General features: G+C 43.9%; 1 protein-coding gene across 1 annotated transcript in view; it reads right to left on the reverse strand.

Annotated features, from left to right (window-relative positions):
• The window catches only part of RAP2A (RAP2A, member of RAS oncogene family), an 85,396-nt gene extending 66,560 nt beyond the window's left edge, over positions 1-18,836 (reverse strand). The window contains exon 1 of the mRNA XM_086947882.1: positions 18,203-18,836. Within this exon, the coding sequence (XP_086804008.1) occupies positions 18,203-18,516 (314 nt within the window). The 5' untranslated portion in view covers positions 18,517-18,836. The remainder of the gene's footprint in view (positions 1-18,202) is intronic.
• Between the last annotated feature and the right edge of the window lie 785 nt (positions 18,837-19,621).

Consider the following 19,621-nt stretch of genomic DNA (forward strand, 5'->3'; position numbering starts at 1 on the left):
GTAATGAATGGAATAACCAAATTAATTTCAACCACTAGAAATCACTATGGGGAGGGGAATTCTAGTCTTTTTTTTTTGCTCATTCTGCCACTAGACAGAGACCAACAATGTGGAAATCAGTCTTGTCCCACCCCCAAAAGTATTAGCAGTTTGTGCCTTTTAGTTTTTGAGCCAAAGTCTGATTTGCATAAGGCTAGTTAATCTCTATAGTGGCAAAGCAACCAAAAACACCAGATTCAAAAGGGTCTCAGTGATAACCAGGGGCTAAGATTAATTTAGACATTTTATCAACTTCTGTCCTAAAGCCTTCAGCCATTATTTTATGACACAGCCAATCATGTCCTGGCTGAGCCCACAAGAGTACAGTCTCACCATCTAATTTTTACTAGTTGTCTGAGCGGGGTTCTACCAACTCCAATGTAATGCATGAGGGATTACTTTACTGTAAGCAAGCAGCTGTGGAGCGACTACAGACGAAAGCATAGTAAAATGGATGCTATGTTGGGGGGGATGGGGAGTTGCTTAGTAATCTGCAACTTCTATTTTGGGTCCTTGATAAGCCCATACGACATGGACGAATGATTTTCAAAACGGGATGATCTTGTGCAACCAATTTCTGGTACTGTTAAAAACAGGACTTCAAACTTATCGGAGACAGAGCGTCTCCCACATTAATTTTTTATTAACAAACTGGCCTTTTAGGTTAATCAGGTTATTAAAAAAAAAGTAGAATATTGAATAAATTTCCATAGCGATGTAGGCAGGATCCATCAATATTAAAACTGTTCTAAAACTATCTTCAAAGGAGAAGTCAAGTTAGATTCTAGCAGAATCAAATATCAAAACTGTCTCCAAATATGGAGAAAAATTACTTTTTCACCTTTTCTCTAAAGAGGAATGTGCTTGGGATCTCAGATGGTCTGAGAAGCACTGTGGGTGAAATGTGGGCACATATTTATTAACATACATATGCTTCCCTTGAACAGGTGGAGCAGTTTTAGGTACTGAATAGATCTATATTCTTAACAGGCATTTCGCCTAACGTTGGGTAAAGAGGAGCACAAAGCTGATGAACAGATTTCAGTCATGTTAAAAGACAACCTGCAGAGGTTTCTGAAACCTCCAGAAAATAACGTATTCGGAAAGCACGCGTTCATACTGTGAGGCACCTTGGCATAAAATAACTGGATGTTTACTATCAAAATACTCTACTGAAATTGTGAAGTCTGCTCCCCACCCCACTCTTAATAAGTCAAATGTGAAGCCCCAGAAATAGCTGTAAGCTAGAAAATCCATTACATGAACATGAGATATGCAGGTTTTGAGTGAAATGCAGTGGATGCACGTGGTGTGCCCCGTGCATTAGTAGTACTGCCCTTGTTTAACTGGATTTCCATATTATGGCTACAGAGGTGCCACAAAAAATACTTCACATTTGAGCAACATACAAAATAAATATATATGTCACGCTTAAGTCGATTCATATAGGACAGCCGAGAAACAGACGATGAACCAGTCTGATTCGATCAGAGACTATGCTTCACACATTTCCAATCAAATAAGAGTACACCCACTGTGCCTATGTAACCGGATAAAGATGCTTCCTTCTGTGATGATTGGCACCACATCACCATTCCACAGCGGTCTGTTCCAAGGACGTTAGCTGGAGTGCTTCCGAGACTACAGAGAGCTCAGCCATGGTTCTCACAAGTGACCTCTTTTTTACCATCATTTACTACAGGTATGTCAATTCCCATCAATATTTTTTGCATTTTGCTCTGCCACACATGGACACATGGACTCATGAACAGGTCAAGCAGATATGTACAGGACTTCTGCATGCACATCTTACCTACCATCATGGCACCTCACAGCCCAGTGTCCAGGAGGTGGGCAGATCCAGAACTTCACATTGTCACTATCAAAATCGAGTTCCAATGGACACTGCATAACCACTGTAGTAAGTTTTCTGTTTTCCCAAGGTTTTGAGGGATTGTCCGTTGTGCTCTGTAGTGTGCCTCTAACAAAACTGTAAAAGCACTCTTCCAAAACAGGTGAATTTCCTATCCAACACCTCCTTTCATTGTCACAAAATGAATAATTCGGGCAGCCTGTTGAGTTTAATCTCAAATAAGTTAGTAAATGATGTATGAGCTTTGAAGTAAAAATGTGAATGGATCCAAATTAACAAACTCATATCTGCAAGAGGATAAAGCAACTTAAGCAAAGAGGACCCATTCATGCAGGTCATTAATACCTACAGTCAAAGCCACAGCACTATTTTGATCAAGGATACTCGAATCATACAAAGTTACAGTTCATGTAACTTAAGCTAGGCGGACACTTAACCCTAGATGGAATACTACCATGGTAAAAAACTGACGATAGAGAATCCTAGAGAATCCAGCCAGGGTATATGTTATAAGGTGGTTTCGACATCTGAGCCGCCCGGATTTTTCGCTTTTTGAACACCTAATTTTTGAGCTTTTACTGTGGGAGAGCCCTGTAAGCTGGGACTCACCCACAGTGAACTCTAGATGAAAGACTGCATGTGAATTTTACAGGTGTCTCCCTTGAGAGAGAAGGCTGCTGCGCTGCAGCCAAAGTAAGGGGCACCAGACTGGTTACATGTAGGCACATGTGCACCCGAATAAGGGCTGTGTGGGTGAGATTTCTGACGTGCACAGCCCAGGAGCAGGTACAAATAGAATGGTGTGGCAGGAATTAAGCAGGGTTGGGTGGTGACATGGAGTAGGTTTTATAATGTGGGAAGACACATGTGAGGGAAAGTCATTGTGCTTTACGATTTTCAATAAAAGTACACTCCAGTTCTCTCCTATGACGATGGGGACCACATGGGGTAGTTTCATTTCCCTAGGGCCTACCCATTCCAGACACACACCAAAGTACACTGTACGTTGTATAGAAAGAAGTATTCTACTGAGTCCAAAGTCTTATCTATAATGCTTATGGGTCATCCAGAAATGTCATATTCTTCTGAATCAGCTCATAACCAGAGCCTGGCTGGGTGTGACCCTGCCAGGCTGCATTAAGAACCTTCCTCCCCAAGCTGTAGCATTAGAGGCCTAGCCCTTCACTGCAAGCATTCCAATGGCAGAGGTCTCCTCTCCAGGAGGGAGAGATGGGGTAGAGCTGCCGGTTATCCATTAGCACTGTCACCCGGTGCCAGGTCTGCTTGGGACCATGAAGGCAACAGGGGGAGGGGAGGGGGGGGTGGGGCTTTTCAAAGAGCATGTGGCATGGAAGACGCCGTTTTGAACTATCCCAGAGGCCTGTGCAGGAAGGAGGGAGCAGGGGCAGAGTGGTGATGTGTCGCAGCAGGATAAAAAGTCTTGCACAGGAAGAGGAGCTCTCTGGGATGTGGTTTTGCTGAGGAAGGTTGGGGGTGGAGCCTGGCGCCATGGGCAGTTGGAAGGATGAACCCCCCCCCCCCCCCCGACTGTCCCAGTACTCTGGACTATGCTGGTGAGGGAGTCCAGGGCCAGTGAGGCGAAGCCTGGGCCTCTTCACAAGCAGAAGGGGTCCGCACTTCTGGCCGGCAGAACTTGCCCCCCCCCTATCCCTGTGGCCTCGGTGAAAAGTCTCGGGGTCACCATTGACTCCGGGCTATCCCTTGGGCCCCTGGTGGGGACGGTGGTCTCTTCCTGCATGCACCAGTTGCGTAGGATTAGGAAGGTGGCTCATCTCCTTACACCAGAGGCCCTGCTGCAAGTCATCATGGCCCTTGTCCTCTCCCGCTTGGACTTTTCGAACTCCATCTATCACGGTCTGCCTAAATCATCCCTCCTCAGACTGCAAATTGTTCAAAATCAAGCGGCGAGACTGGCCTTCGGGATCCCGAAATGGCAATCTGCCAAACCCCTCCTCATCAAACTGCACAGGCTCCCTGTTATCTCAAGGGCAGCCTTTAAGATCGGCTGCCTCACTTTCAAATCTCTATCTGGTCCTTGCCCCGCTTTTCTGAAATCCCTCATCAGGTCCTACTGTCCCTCACGCAATCTTAGATCATCTCACCTTCACCTTCTGGCTGTTCCCTCCATCAAACTCTGCAGATCCGGAGGTCGGAGATTCGCACACCTGGCCCCTAAATTCTGGAACTCCCTTCCTCTCTCAGTCAAAACCTCCAACTCTCTTATCCAATTCCGTAAATCCTTAAAAACCTGGCTCTTCCCACAACCCAGCTAAATTCCTCTGTCCCCTCAGCATCTGATCAGCGCCAGGAAACCCACGGTGACAGTGCGCTCTACAAGCACTCCTTAACATAACATAACAAGGGATGCCCGAAAGGAGAGCCAGGTGAAAGGCTGGTGCAGAGAGCCAGCGAAGATAGCTCCCTGAGTTCACCCTCTTTGAGACCAGGTGGGCTGCAGAAAGTTCTCCCAGTGGCTGGGGCGGGCCACCAGTTGCAAAAGAGGCCAAGATGGGGGGGGAAAATCGGTCCCCTGGGGGCTGAGATATGCCCCCCAGAAGGTAGGGGAACTCTGACAAGACCGTCGAAGTGCGTGGGACACCGCCACCTGTCTTGGATGTTCCCCCGGGGTGGGTCAAGTCCTGGGGGCTGCCCCCAGAAGAAGAGAATGTCAGGAAGCGCCGTCGCGCTGCCCAGGAGCCTACCCTGCCCCCTACGAAGTAGTCAGGGAGTGTTGTCGCGCTCCCCGTGAAGCTGCCTATCGGGGTGCCAGGAGCCAACCCTAGAGCTGTCGCGTTCCCGGTGAAGTATTCCCCAGGGGCCTGGGACCCCAACTCCGGGACAGATAAAGTTTAAGTTGGGGAGCGCCGTTCTCCCCGTGAAGGATTCTGGGGCCAGGATCCCCAACTCCAGGCCCCGATGGCCAGTGGAAGGAGGGGGCGTACAGACACCCCCCCCCCCACCCCCTCCGGGGTCCCGCCAGTCCAGGCACAGGCACAGCCTGAGCGGGCAAGCCAGAATGGAAGTGCAAGCTCCCGCAGCAGCACAGAAGGGTGCTGGCCAGTCGGGGAGCTCTCCAACGCCTTGGGAATGCGTGGAGCCCTGGTGTGACCCCGAGAAGCATCCGGGGTGGGACTAATGCGGCGCAAGGTCACCATCTTGGGCAGCCCAGCTCTGCCCGCAGCAGCGGGAGAGCCGATAATCTGAAATGCACGGGATAGGGAAGAGCACCCCATAATGCTTTGCAGGGCCTGTGAATTAGGTGCATGGTGGCCCCAAGAAGATGGGGGGTCATCACTAATTGGTGGCAGAGGTGCCGGGGGACCTGTAGGAGCAACGCAGACTCCCCCAGCACAAAAGAAGAAAGTCCCTCCCTAAATTTCAGGGGGACTTGCAAGAAACAACCTCTCCAGAATTCAGCCATACTTTAAAATCCACCTTTGGCTAGAACTTTTGTTTTGAAGCTGAGTTTGGGTGTTTGGGGCTGCACTAAAGTATGACGGGCTGAACTGGGAATGTCTTAAGAAGGGCATCCCCTGGAGGTGAAAAGGTGTAATTGCACGAGAGGTGCATTTAGCTGATATTTCTTTTGAGGGACTGGTAGTCACTTGTGCAATTTGAAAGCATAAGCAAAGTGGGGTTAGGTTGCTGGACAGCCCTGCTAGGGTGTCGGGCTGTACATGCTTAAGCCTGTGGTTGTAATGGTGATGCCTTTTAGGGGCTTTAATTGCAATGCATTCCAACTTATCAGCTATGATAAGTACTGTCATTTTAAGTGATGCCCAAACATGTATTCTTGCTAGTGCGTTGGGTAAAGAGAAATCCAGACTGTTAGCCACTAAGATGTGGAGGTGTATACTGTATTATCAGTATGCGATGCTCAGTCAGGGTTATTTGTCACCATGGAAAGTATACCCGTTTTAAAAGCTTGTAGAGATAATGGGGTGGGTTGCCACTGGGATGGTGCCAGTCGGCAAGGCCCTCACTCCAGGTTATGGTCAACCTACTGCATTAGGGGTCAAGATGATGTGCATACATGGGGGTGGTGGTACTAGATCCAACCCTCCCTGCAGGAGGGGTGGGAATGTTAAGAAATGTCACAAATTAATTCCAACCGCGTATGTACATTTGTAAATTGATGCATAGTATTGAGTAGTGTGTGTGTGCAATAAATATACTCTTCCTTTTTATAAAGAAAAATTTAGACTGGACAATCAATTATTGAGTGTTACTTCTGCGTACTGGTAAATGGCGATTACTAGCCCACACCACCTCCCTTGAGTAAGCCTTCGACTGCTCTGCAACGCTACCCTCTGAGATGCAAGTGCTACAATGGGGTGTTTGGTTCCTAGTGAAGGACAAATGTAGACATATTTGTGCAGGCCTCACAGATACTGCTTCATTTCCAACAGTACCCATAAATGACTCCACCACACAGAGTTTGGTATCGTATGCATAACTGCAAACTCAACATTCTAAAGCAAAATTCACCCCAATTAACTCTATCCATTTGTCATAGCTCTACGGAGTTCATCAGGAGCCAAAAGCGCTTTGTCAATGTTAACTCACAAGATACTACACTCTGCGTTCAAGTAGCAAGATGGGGCAGATACAGAGAGCGGATCTTTAATCAGAAAAAGATATGATCATGCAGACAAGCCTTATCACAGCACTTGAACCTGAGCAGACGCAACTAAATGTGCGACTTGTCAAATTCCTGACAATTTTCTGTGCAAAGGTAAAAACTATTGGGGACAAACACACACATGACTACGCCGAAGATTGTTCGCTGGAAAATAATCTAAATAGATAAGCACTGTCACTTTAGCTCCCGCAGGTCGGACAGCAAAGTGACTGCATGATACTTTTGCCCAGTTATTAGTTAGTTTTGAACATCTGCTGGAAAAGACTCTATATAAAGATGCACCGCCACTTTAGTACTTATTAGCACTTTAGTTTCCATTAGTAGGACTGCAAAGAGATCACACTGATATGTTTAGCCATTTTAGTCTTACTAGTTGTGCCTTGAACGTCTGCTGGGAAAAAGTCCACATTGATATGCACGGTCACTTTAGAATCTATTAGCTAGTCAGAAGAGATATTATACAGATATGTATATTTTTTGCATCATTAGAGTGTACAGTTTACAGTTCTTGTTATTGCCGTAAATCAGCACCTGGTTTTATTGTTTGTGTTTAAAATGCATGCTAAGTTTTACTAAACAAAACATGGTAATGTGTAATAGTTTTAACTAAGCACTTTTAAAAATAAAATGTAAATTAATTATAGAAAATTTGGGCAAAGTTAAATACAATACTCAAGCAAATATTTAAGTCACAATACATGATAAAGTATGCAATGGTGTTAAGTTAGAATTATTTCTAAGAAGATTTGAGGAATCTAAGTTATCACTCAACTAACAGCTTAGTTATTTTATTGGGGGATGTTAAAACAAGATTACATCTCAGCAAAGAAAATAGTTGCCTGGACGAAATCAAATCTGTGTATAATATCAGAATTATTTTGAAAATATAAAAACAAATTCCAACTGATTAAATACCCGATATAATAAAGGTTTACAAAATGTTGTGAACTGCTTTAAGGAAGAACTTAACAACAGAATGTATACAGGGGAAGTTGAAGGGAAAAAACGGGATGGTTTGATAATCATTGTCAAGCTTTAAAAGGCAAATTGAGGAAACTGAAGAGGGATTAAAAACCTGGTTGGTAAAAATACTAGAGAAGAAGAAATTGTGAAGTTGAACCCTGAATATAATTCCTTGAATAATAGGAAACATTTAGTACTTTACAAATAATTGGTAAAATGTTGTCAGTAATACAGTTAAAGGACTAAAAACATTTGGAAATTAGTTCAATCTGGAATGTGAGGTGAATCAGTTAAAGGACATTGTATGGTCCCGGAAGATCAATTAGTAAATTACCTGGAAGAGGTCTATAGCAAAGAGTATAGTGAAACCTTATCAGTGGAGTTTGTGTGTGATGAGGATGATTTTTGATGTGTTTGACCAAGAAAGTAATTAGGAAGGTAGCCATTTTCCAAGGCTGACAAGAGCAGCAGGTCTTGCCAATCTCCAGGCAATAATAAAGTCCAATTGCGATTGATGGACACAGTTTTTTGCCCTAACCTTAAAATTAACTGCAGCTGTGGGGAATGTCCTGGAAAGATAAAAAGGGGCCATGAAAACATTTTTAGAAAGGGCAATTGTTCTGGTCCTAAGAACTAGCTAATAAGCTTAACATGTGTTGGTTCAAAGGTTAACTTGAAGAATTTAATAACAAATTTAGAGAAATTGACATTAATAAACTCTTTCCAGTGGAACAAGGTGGGTTTACATGACATCACTCAGCACTTGACTATTGTTTTACTCTATGGTCGATAGCCCGGAAATCAACAGAAACAAAAAGGTAATTTATACTGCTGTTTCGTTGACATCCGGATGGCTTTTTGGACCTCCCAAACCAAAGAACAACCTGGAAATCTCCTAAGGAAATGAAACAGGGGAATGGGATAACAGAGAATCCTTAAATAAATGCATAGATAGAACTGGGCCAGCATAAAATTAACACAAGGTGGTGTTCCAACAACAACAAAAAATAAGAATGGAATATGCTGTGATGTGCATGTGTTCAGGCCAGCCTTATTTGCTCTTCATCTAAAGTATTTACCTTCTCTGTTATAGAGTTTCCATGCATGAGAACCCAAGATGGGAGGAAGGTGTGTCGTGCTTATTATATGCGGATGACCTGGTGATTCTGTATGCAACACAAATTGGTCTACAAAGGAAAGAGGATGTTTTTTTTGTAATACCCGTTTAGAAAAAGAAACGTGATAAATATGGAAAAAGACCAAAACAGTGTTTTTTTTACCACAAAAAGAAGAGGAACCAATGGTCTCTGAAAAGAACGAGAATAGAAAACAAAAATCTCCTCTTATAGGTATCATAACTATAATAGAGTGCAAGGCAGAGTTTAAAACTCTCCTAAACCTTTCTAAATCTCCTACGAAATATGCAATAAGAAAGGAAACCAGACTGGTGTTCTGGTATTTTATATTAGTAAAGTTAATGTTAAAATTTTTAAATAGATTATTAGCATCGGATGATAAAATTATTTTTTAACTTTAAAATAAACTTTTGATTAGCAAAACAAGATGGGCTGCGAGTCCAAGTAGACAGATAAAAACAATAATTGATCTTCTTTCTGCGTTCTCCCACTCCTGATGTTAAAAATAACACGATTATAAATATGAAAATAGCAATTCGGTCAGTGGAAAGGATTTAGAATATTTCCCAGGAAAAAGGAGTTCAAATTGGGTATACCATAGGATGAACTCTTGGATTCATGAGACATTTTCATATAGGTCCTCGCTACCAGATCACGAAATGAGACACAGAATCTTAAAATGTAGGATTGGTGTTATCCCTATAAGTACCACCTAAATGTTGTACAATTTCACATGGAAAGCAGGGGGGTATTGTAAGTGTGGTTCGAATGTAAAATGTCTTAGTGTACATAATGTATTGTGCTGTTTATTTTATAAAGTAGAAAGGCTAAGAATTTTAAGACCAATTTTGAATAAGTATAATGTACAATAAGGTCAGATAGCCTTGGGCATTTTATTTGATGTAAAAACTTTCCAACAGCATATACTACAGACGATAAGAAGCAAAAAAGTATTTTAATTCAATTTTGTGGGATTTTCAGATATGTAAATGGCTAAGAAAAATAGATAACATTTTAAAATTATACATATAGTTGGTTTGTGATAAAACAGATAACGTTGTTTGTAGTTATTTTATGTATATAATGTTGTTATTTTCAATATTGTGCTGTTATAAGTTTAATGGACTATGGTACCAATAAATTGAATTTTTGTACTCCGAGTAAATCCCACAAAGCTCGAAATAATTTTCATACCACAGACGATACTGTATGCAAACTTTTTATTTTTCTCTTTGCCGATATCAACTTTGTTAGTCAGCAGATAAATAACAGTTACATAGTTTGATCTCTGTCTGACATGTGCCCTCGACAAGGTTAACCCGGGAAAATCTATCATAGCCACTAAGAAGCACAGATACCTGACCATTGAAGGAAAACCAAAAATCGAATTAAAGACACCTGCAAATAAATCTTCAAGCAATAAAACTACAAGCTCTCAAAGCAATCAAAACATTGTACTACCCACCACTGAATCTTAAAAGCCATTCGCATGTCAAGATAATTACATAAATATATCAGTGAATTCCAGAACCCTTAATGCAGAATCAAGACTCAAACATGACAGCCTCCCAGCAACCATGAGATATTCTGGCTCATCACTTCATTACATAAGCTGCAGACCATTTTTTTTTTTGATTGGATAAGCAAACTCTCACTATCAGATCTTTGACTCAGGAAGCAGGTCAGGGCCCATAGTTACTTTGCTTCAACCCATAATCCCTGAAAACTTCAATACCACAAAAGAATGTGCCTCAGTTGGAAACCATCTGACTAGTGTCAGGTTCATTTTCAAATACATTCACCTCACAAGCTCTGCTGCCATCATCAGTCTGTCACTGATGACTAGAATCTTTCTAGGTGAACTCCAAACTGCTTACATAAAATATAATCATGTGGTATGTACTATTATCAAAAACATTTGGTAATACACACGGCTCACCCTTGGGGTTTCCTGGTGCAGAGCAGTTAAGGGGGGAGCTTAGGAGCAACAGATTTAAAAAGCCAGGTTTCCAGGCCCTAGCAAAAGGCAAGAAGTGACATGCAGGTCCTCAGAGAATCTGGAAAGGAATTCAATAGTTTTGGACCTAGATAAGCAAATGAGCGCCCTTTCATGCGAGAAAAGTAGAACCTTGGCACAGTGAACAAGGCACTGTGTGTGTGGATCTCAAGGATCGACAGGGATGATATGGCAGCACCAAATCCTGGATACAGTGAGACCAGAGTCTCATTTTTGCCTTGAGCATGTAGCACAAAGCTTTGAATTTGATGCAATTAGAAATCTCAAGCCAATGCAACGCGTGGACGGGATTTGAGACAGAGGCAAATTCGGGAAGCCAATAGAGTAGCCTAGGAGCAGCGTTCTGCACTAGTTGCAGCTGATGGACTGTGGCTTTGTGGGCTCCGAAATACAGAACATTGCAGAAGTCTAATCTAGAGAGGATTAGGGCCTGAATCACAGACCTTTGCGCAGAAGCAAGGAGCAGCCAAATTATCTTTTTTTAGCCACTTAAGTATTGCAAAACAAGTGGCCATCATGTGAATTTGAGGCTTCATAGATAACCTATTGTCCACAAGGAAACCCAAGTTTTAACCTTGGAGGTTGGAATAAGCAGAGCCTCCAGGGAAGCATGCCACACCCAGAGAACAGGGTTCTTCATCATAATTATGACCTCAGTTTTGACCCCATTGAGCTGCAGTAAGTTTGTATTCATCTATGAGAAGATGTGACTCAAGCCCAGGCTAAGATCAGACGATCCACGATTATGAGCAGATGGCAAAGGGAAGATGATCAGAGTGTCATCTGCATAAGTCAAGCCACTGCTCTCAACTTCATACGCCAGAGGACAGATGTAAATGTTAAACATAGGGCTCAGCACAGAACCATGTGGGTCTCCAGAGGTTAACGCTTGTGTCTCGGACCCTGCACTAGAAAAAAAGACTTGAAAGGACGGATCTGTTAGGAAAGATCTGAGTCACTCCAGAGCTGGGCCTCCCAGGCCCTATTGCCATCAATCTTTCCACCACGATGGAGTGAGACATGGTATTCAAGGCCGCGCGGAGGTCTAAAAAATTAGCTTGGCTGTTCCTGCTCATCCAGTGGCTGCCTTAAGTGCTCAGCTACTCCTAAAAGGGCAAAATCTGTATAATGTACAGTCCTAAAGCCAGACTGGGATGAACAGAGAAAAATTCTGAGTCTACACGAACAAAGTCAGCTAACCATTAACATGTTTCTCCAAAATTTTGAAGAAGGTAGGTAGCAGAGAGATTGGGTGGAAATTCGACAGATTGAGCAGGTCCACATTGTTTTTTTTTTTTTTTGGAGTGAACAACCATGCTGTTTCCACTTCTGAGGGACAAACACAACCACGGATCCAAAAAGTAAATCAGAAGGCATGATTGAACAACCAGGTTTTTAGGCTCCGTTTAAAAGAACCGTCATTTTTAGCGGCACCCAGGTAAAAAGGAGGGGCATTCCAGCAAGGAGCAGCAAAACAGAGCAAGAGGTGCCTCCCCATTCCTTCCTCTTGATTTTTGGCACAACAGCCATCAGCATCCGAGGACCGCAGACAGTAATGTAGGAGTCTTTTGGCCAGGTAGCCAGTACAATACCTATAAAAGGAGCTATGGGCTAACACAAGACGCTATAAATGATTTCTTTCTCGAACTGGAAACCAATGCAATTCCTTGAGGTAAGCGTGAATTGAATTGTGTATATGGATATTTAGGAGGATCCGGGCTGTCTAATTGTTCACCAACTGGAATCTCTTAAGTTGGTACAGTGGGAGAACCTTAGTCCAGCCAAGAGGCTATGAGAGCATGGATTATCATCTTCCGGCAGAGTGAAGAAAGCAAGAACAGAAACTTTCTTGAGGATCTAGGAAGGCCAAACCACATACCTACCACACTGTCCACCTGGGAGCTGAAGGACAATTTGTTGTCGAACTTCACCCCAACGATGCAAACAGTTGTGTAAGGAGAAGGAGCAGAACTGGGCTAAAAATCATCACCCTAAGAAGTGTAAAACACTAGTATTTCTGCTTTGATAGCATTTCACTGGAGGTTGCTCCAGTGCATCCACTGAAATACTGCTGACCGACACTTCAAATCTGTTCTGGGCATAAGAAATATTACTGTCCCAGGTAAGAAAGCCATAAAAATATATTGAAAAAGGAGCGCAATTATATCAGAAAAAGTTTATTTTATATAGATATTCTATTCCAAGCACAAATTGTCGACAACATTAACCAAAAAGTCCAAACATCAGTCCACCATATGGAATTTCACAGAATCAATCCTCCGGGAGTCTTTTGAATATGTACAGAAACCAGTTGTTTTTTTAAATAAATTTCTATGTTGAGTTTTAGCATAGGAGACAAACATCAAGAGAAAAACAATACCACTACGCGATACTGACATTTGCAGGTAGACCATTTAAACAGCATGACAGATGTCATGAGCCCTATGAGGAAGGCAACCGTAGTCTCAGTTATCCAGTTGGTCTGGGCTGTGTTCCCTAAGCAGACTAGCACAGTGCGGGGTACGGGTGCATCTCATGCGCTATCTCCATTCCCTTCAGGAAAGGCTTCAGTGCCAGAGTCCTCTGTGGCGGGGTGTTCTAGAAGGTATGTTTGGAGGGGGGACCTAATGTCACGTGGGCGGGAGGAGGGCAGCAAAAGGTCAGCATATGCATTCAATTGTTCCTGACAGTTTAGAAGGTCCTGCAGCCATTCTTTAAATTTGGGAGCCCTCCCTCTGCCCCATCTGCAGGCAATCTGTCTCTTAGCGAGAAGAAGCGCCTTAGAGGTGTAGGGCCGCACCGAATCGGTCAGTGTCGCGGTGTGTACCAGAAGCATTAACAGGGGGTGTTCGGAGACATGCAGTCCAGTCATTCTGTCCAGTAGCTCCGTATGGGAAGGCAGTCCCAAGCTAAGTGCCTGAAATCCGCCCCCTCACATCCACACCGGTCAGTGTCGCGTAGGCGCTGTAAACAGAAACCAATTTTATTTATTTTCACAATAAATAGATTTTTCAATCAGCCCAAGCAAACGTGTTTCGTGCCTTTAGGACTTCATCAGGGTTGGATTCTCCATAGATTTTTTTAGTTTACCTGAAATGAAGCTTCAACTTTTATTTCCTTAATTATCCTCAAATCTTCTCCTGGGTGATGTAGTGGCCCTATTTCATCGCATTAGCTGTCTAAAGGTGTTGCTCGGCAGGCAAAGATTGCAAATAAGCCTCTTTCAGCGACGCCATCAGCAGTAGAATACCGTGACATCAGCACTTATTTCAAGAAGGTGGTAGTCATTTGCTTGTCCACATGTCCCTCCACACTGTTTATCGTGAACATAAATAAAATTAGATTCTGTGTGTGTATATATATATATATATATATATATATATATATATATATATATATATTTTTTTTTTTTTTTTTCTTTTTCAAAAGACTCCCGGGGATTGATTCTGTGAAATTCCATATGTTGGGACCGATTTTCTTACTTTTTGGTGGATGTTGTTGACAATTTGTGCTTGGAATAGAATATCTATATAAAAAGAAACTTCTTCTGATATAATTACGCTCCTTTTCAATATATTTTTGGGGGGTTTTGATCGATTGTGGCTTCGAGGCAGTGGGGCCAGGGAGAGTTGAGTAGGAATACTTGAGATTTTTTTCACTATGTGGGGTAAAAGGAGAGCGCGAGTGCACCGGGTTATGTGCTTGTTTAAGAGAGGGAGAGAAAACTGACGAACTAATGACTAGAGACACTTTTTGATTGTGCGGATCTGTTTTGATATTTTTTTTTTTGACATCTTTTTTTATGAAAATTATTTTTCTGAATTCATTATAATTGCAATTAACTGTATATAAAAGTGACAATACATGTACACACAGTGAGATAATAAACAGTGAAATAAATTGTTATAAAAAAATACAGAAGTGCATCCCTTTTTGAAAAATATCAAAACAGATCAGCACAATCAAAAAGTGTCTCTAGTCATTAGTTCGTCAGTTCTCTCTCCCTCTCTTAACCCCTTCCCCGCGGATGACAAAGCCAGCTCGTCATGGGCGTTACCTGCGCTGATGACGATCTGGCTTTGTCACGTTACGCGGGATTTTTAAAAATGCCGCGCACAGCGGGAAAAGCCGCCGCAGCGATGCGGTTAAACAAGCACATAACCCGGTGCACTTGCGCTCTCCTTTTACCCCACATGCTATTACTTGCCAGGGTTCATCCTATTAGGCAGGGGCCCCATTCTTCCTAAATTATGATTTTTTTCACTATTACACACTAGTGCGATGTTAAGGCCTACACTGCTGTAGCACATTTTTTCTAGGATCCAGGGAAGAAAGGTCTGCCTGTGGTCAGCATATGATACCAGCTGCATGCCAAAGGGTTCCACCAGGACTGTAAAAGGAGTCATATAGACATTAAACAACATTGGACTTAGGGCAGATCCATGAGAACACCAAATTTTAGAGGTCTGGAATCAGATGCACAAGGAGGCAACCATACAGGTTAACATCAGTTCGAAAGAAAATAGCCAAAACGACACCACCAATCCCAATGTCCCTCAGAGGCAGAATGAGGATAGGATGGGAACCTATATAACGCCGCTGATAAGTCTAGAGACAAAAGGGGCAACTTGCTTCCCTTTCTCTGCGACCAGTTTGATGATATCAGAGAACTCTACCAAAGTAGATTCAGTATAGCGGGGAAAGCCTGATTGCGATGGATGCAGCAACTGGTTGGAATAAAGGTACTTGGACAATTGAACATTGATCAGTTTCTCAAGAATCTTTGAGAAAGTTGGTAGTAGTGAAATGGGCCTGTAATTGGCCAGGATAGAGACATCAGTTTTTTCAGCACTGGAATCTGCGTAGCTTTTTTCCAACAGTTCGGAACAGTGAACTGACATAAGGAATCATTCATAGGGGAGTTAGGAATGGGATTGATGGTCCCTAGGATAAGCGATAATCAAAAATAGAATGGACACTAGTATTTACAAAACCTTTGGTTTGTATTCGACAACCCTCATAGACATCCTGGTTTTATCGTTGCGGTGTATCTTTTATCCGCCCCCTCAGGAGTCATGGCGTATTCATAGGGTAGTCTATTAACTTGCTGGATGCCTGCCTCACCCGAGGCTACCTCCGGTATAGGTAGAAGGTCCCTAGGATAAGCCACCAAGATATGGCTTATCTACAGGCCCATCCATTCCTAGGTAAACTCACCAACTGCTTTTAATTGGGTACCTGCCTTCATAAAAGATAACAAACCTCTTTTGGACTATCAAACTAGACTTCGCTCTGGTTGTGCTAATAAAACAGCATTGATAGCCACAACGGAATATAACAAAGCCATCAAGACTCAAATTGAGTAGTGGTATTCCTACCACTTGACATTTCAATATCCCTGGACATTGTTCAACATCCTGCCCTCCCAAGGAGGTCTTGACAATAGAGGAATTAAAGGAACTGTCCTAAAACAGAATGTCTCTTACTGGATATATCACCTCACTTCAACCCTCATCAGCACCATTCACACCGACCAACAGCTGACATACCCAAGGACTGAATTTTTGTCTTCCTATTTTGTTCAATGTTTAAATCTGTTGTCTTGAGCTTCTCCATTCACGTAATTTTAATTGCTACAACTATGCCTATGGCATGCAAGTCCTACTGAAGATGGAACTCAACTCAAAAACAAAGATACAACAATGCTGCAAATGGACCAGCTATCACTAGTAAAAGATTTGGGCGCAAAATCTACGGCCACCACTAGCTGAAGTGAACAACTTGCTTGCGATAATGGAAACCAATGTTTTACTAATACAGCAAGTAAATCAAGCCTCCAAAAGAAACATGTACACAAACAGATGCCTTTAACTAATATTTCATAATTTGTTTTCCCTCCCCCCAAAAAAAAAATTCAGACTCGTACTTACTACTGCATTTATACTTTTCTACCTTGTCTGTGCTATAAAACTATTCCCGAGAGCAGGCCTGATAATACTTAAAAAATGATAGAGAATTCAGAATGCGGCTACCACAGCCTCACAAACCACAGATCTGGACTTGCATCACATCAGGCACCACAGCACTGCACTGGCAGTAAATGTCTAAATATATCACCTTCAAAGTACTGCTCTTCGAGTAGTCCAATGGAGTGCACCTCTCTCCCTTCAACAGAAATGCCTCAGCTATTTTCAAATAGGACCAGAATGTTCAAGCTTGGCTCCACTAGACAAGCCCACTCTTCAAACAGTTGCAAACTGACAGAAGCTAATTCTCTATACAGACAGCAAAGCTCTGAAAGTTTGGTCCCTGCACAAATAAGATGACTGGACAATCACTCTGAATAGTACTAAAAACAATATGTTCCCATTCATGTAACCACGGGATACAGATAAACAACTGTAATCTGGAAAACAAATATGCAAAAATGTGTATTCTAATTTGCCCTACAAAGTTTCATGCGTAGGGATGCACCGAGCACGATCTTTGAAGGCAATCTTTAAACAGGATATCCTTCACCCAAACATTCCTACATAGGACATACACTACATCCTTCACATCATACACTCCATAAGGGCACCCCGAAAAATCTGAATGTTTGCAACTCAATGGAGGGTGTAAAGGACTATATAAAATTCTACAATACCATGAGCGTCAATTTTAACAAGAAATACTACACTGTTCTCTTGCTATTTTGTTCAGCACCTAGGTTCTTACAACGAGGCTGAATGGGCCATGTATGGTATCAACCGTGCTGCACGGTCAATAATACGGTACCAGCGACTAGATTGGTTACAATAACCAGACACCAAGAGCCCCAACACTGAAATAGGTACTCTTCATCTACATATTGTTAACAGTTATCCATCCATCCCAACCTGGCTCCCGAGAAGGGCACCATCTAACTTTAATTTAAAAGTACATCCAGGGATGCTGCTCATCTCTGATACTGTGTTCCCTTAGACAGCTGGTGCCCGCGCCTCTCACTTCCTCTACCACTGATGTACCTGCCTTGAATGTCAGCATCATCTGTGGGTCACACTCACTGAAGGTAATGCATACCAGTAGGACAATCTCCATTAGAGGGTGGGATGGTTGAGTCTGCCTACTACATAGGTTGTGGTGTCTACTCACCACCCCCGCGAGGGGGTTGGTCTCAACTTCTACCCGACCACTGACTCGCATACACAGTCTAATGAACCTTTCCACCTCAATGTAAGCTGTTGACCGGGGCCTACACCTAAAAAAAACCTGGTCTGGCCAAACACTTCTACTGACTGTGGACCAGGTCCCCCTGCATCTGAGTTGTTCCAACCACCACAAGATTAATCTGATCTCCACTTCAACTAGAGGTGGTTGACCCAAAACCTTCCCGCATCTACACCACAGCCTATAGATAAATGCTCTACTACGCCCAGTTGATAGTTTGGTACTGCCTTTCTCCTTTTATGTACTAATTAGCCCCCCCCCCCTTTCCCCCAATGGTCAGTCTGGGCCCCCAGTCTGCTTACCGCTTGACACGGATGATCTGGTCTCGCATGGGTTTGATGTCCTGGAAGCTCTGCTGGTTCACCATGCTGTAGACCAAGATGAAGCCCTGGCCATTCTTGATGTACAGGTCGCGCATGGAGGCGAACTGCTCGGTGCCGGCCGTGTCCAAGATCTCCAACACCGAGGGCGACGAGTCCACCTCGATCTCTTTGCGGTAAAAGTCCTCGATGGTGGGGTCGTACTTCTCGATGAAGGTGCCTGTCACGAACTGCACGGTCAGCGCGGACTTGCCCACACCGCCGCTGCCCAGCACCACCACCTTGTACTCGCGCATGGTCCCCCCGCCGCCGCCACCACCACCACCGCCGGCCCCAGCCCCGCGCCCCCTCCCTCGCCTCCCGCGGCATGCACTCACACCTTCCCCGCCCCCCGCCACCGCGGAGCAGCAGCGGCGCCCCCAGGCGGCATGGGCGGGCCCTACGGACCCCCCCGCGGCTGCGGCTAATGCAGCACACAACGAATGATGAACCGCGCGCCCCCCGCCTGCTCGCGCGCCGGTGCTGCTGGTGTGCGCGTGCGCCGGCCGGTCCTTCCCCGGACGAGCGGCACGCTCCCAGCGCAACCAAGCGCGCGCATGAAGAGGAGAGCAGGCAATCGAATGTTAAAGCTCCCCTACGAAAGAGCATATCCAATTACGCATGCGCACAAGGGATCACGAGCGACGCCATGTTGCGGTCAGACAAAATAGTTTTCTGGTGTACTGGTACCACGCATCTTTCACACAGCCCTAAATGACATTTGCCTGACAAGAAGATGGCCACCGCCGTGACTTTTCCCCTCCCGTAGTGATCATGTTAGGCTTCTCTGACAGTGATCCTTACGCCCCGCCTTTTAGCTGTAGCCTTAGCAACAATGTGTTCGTCACCTCCTACACTCCATCTGTAAGTTTTGAAGCAGTATCCCTTTTCATTGGTGAACAGAAACCACTGGACCAGTCCACGTTGACCGCACAAGCTACCCATTTTTTGCATATTTATATAGCTCGAACTCCACCCGAAGGTGTTGGAGCGCTTTACATGATCGCCAATGACGTTACAGAAGGATACATTCATGAGACATGTAAGCGGTTTGCCCATAATCACCGATTGCTGAGCCGAAGCAGAGGCTCGAACCGGGTTCAGGGCGGCAGCTCTGTATGTAAAGGCACATACTCAGTATAGTTGATGTCTCCCAATGTACCTCAATCCGCAATCTAGGAGTGAAATGGGAAGCAAACCTGACATTCTCAGCCCAAATACAACAAGTCTCGGCGACCTGTTTCAGTAAACTGAAAAACCTCCGAAAAATTTTGCACCTCTTACCAAATGACTGCAGCAAAACAGTGGTACATGCTACTGTTACGTCCAGGCTGGATTATGCCAATGCTCTATATCTTGGCC

The sequence above is a fragment of the Lissotriton vulgaris genome (assembly GCF_964263255.1).
Source record: "Lissotriton vulgaris chromosome 8 unlocalized genomic scaffold, aLisVul1.2 SUPER_8_unloc_1, whole genome shotgun sequence".
NCBI lineage: Eukaryota > Metazoa > Chordata > Amphibia > Caudata > Salamandridae > Lissotriton > Lissotriton vulgaris.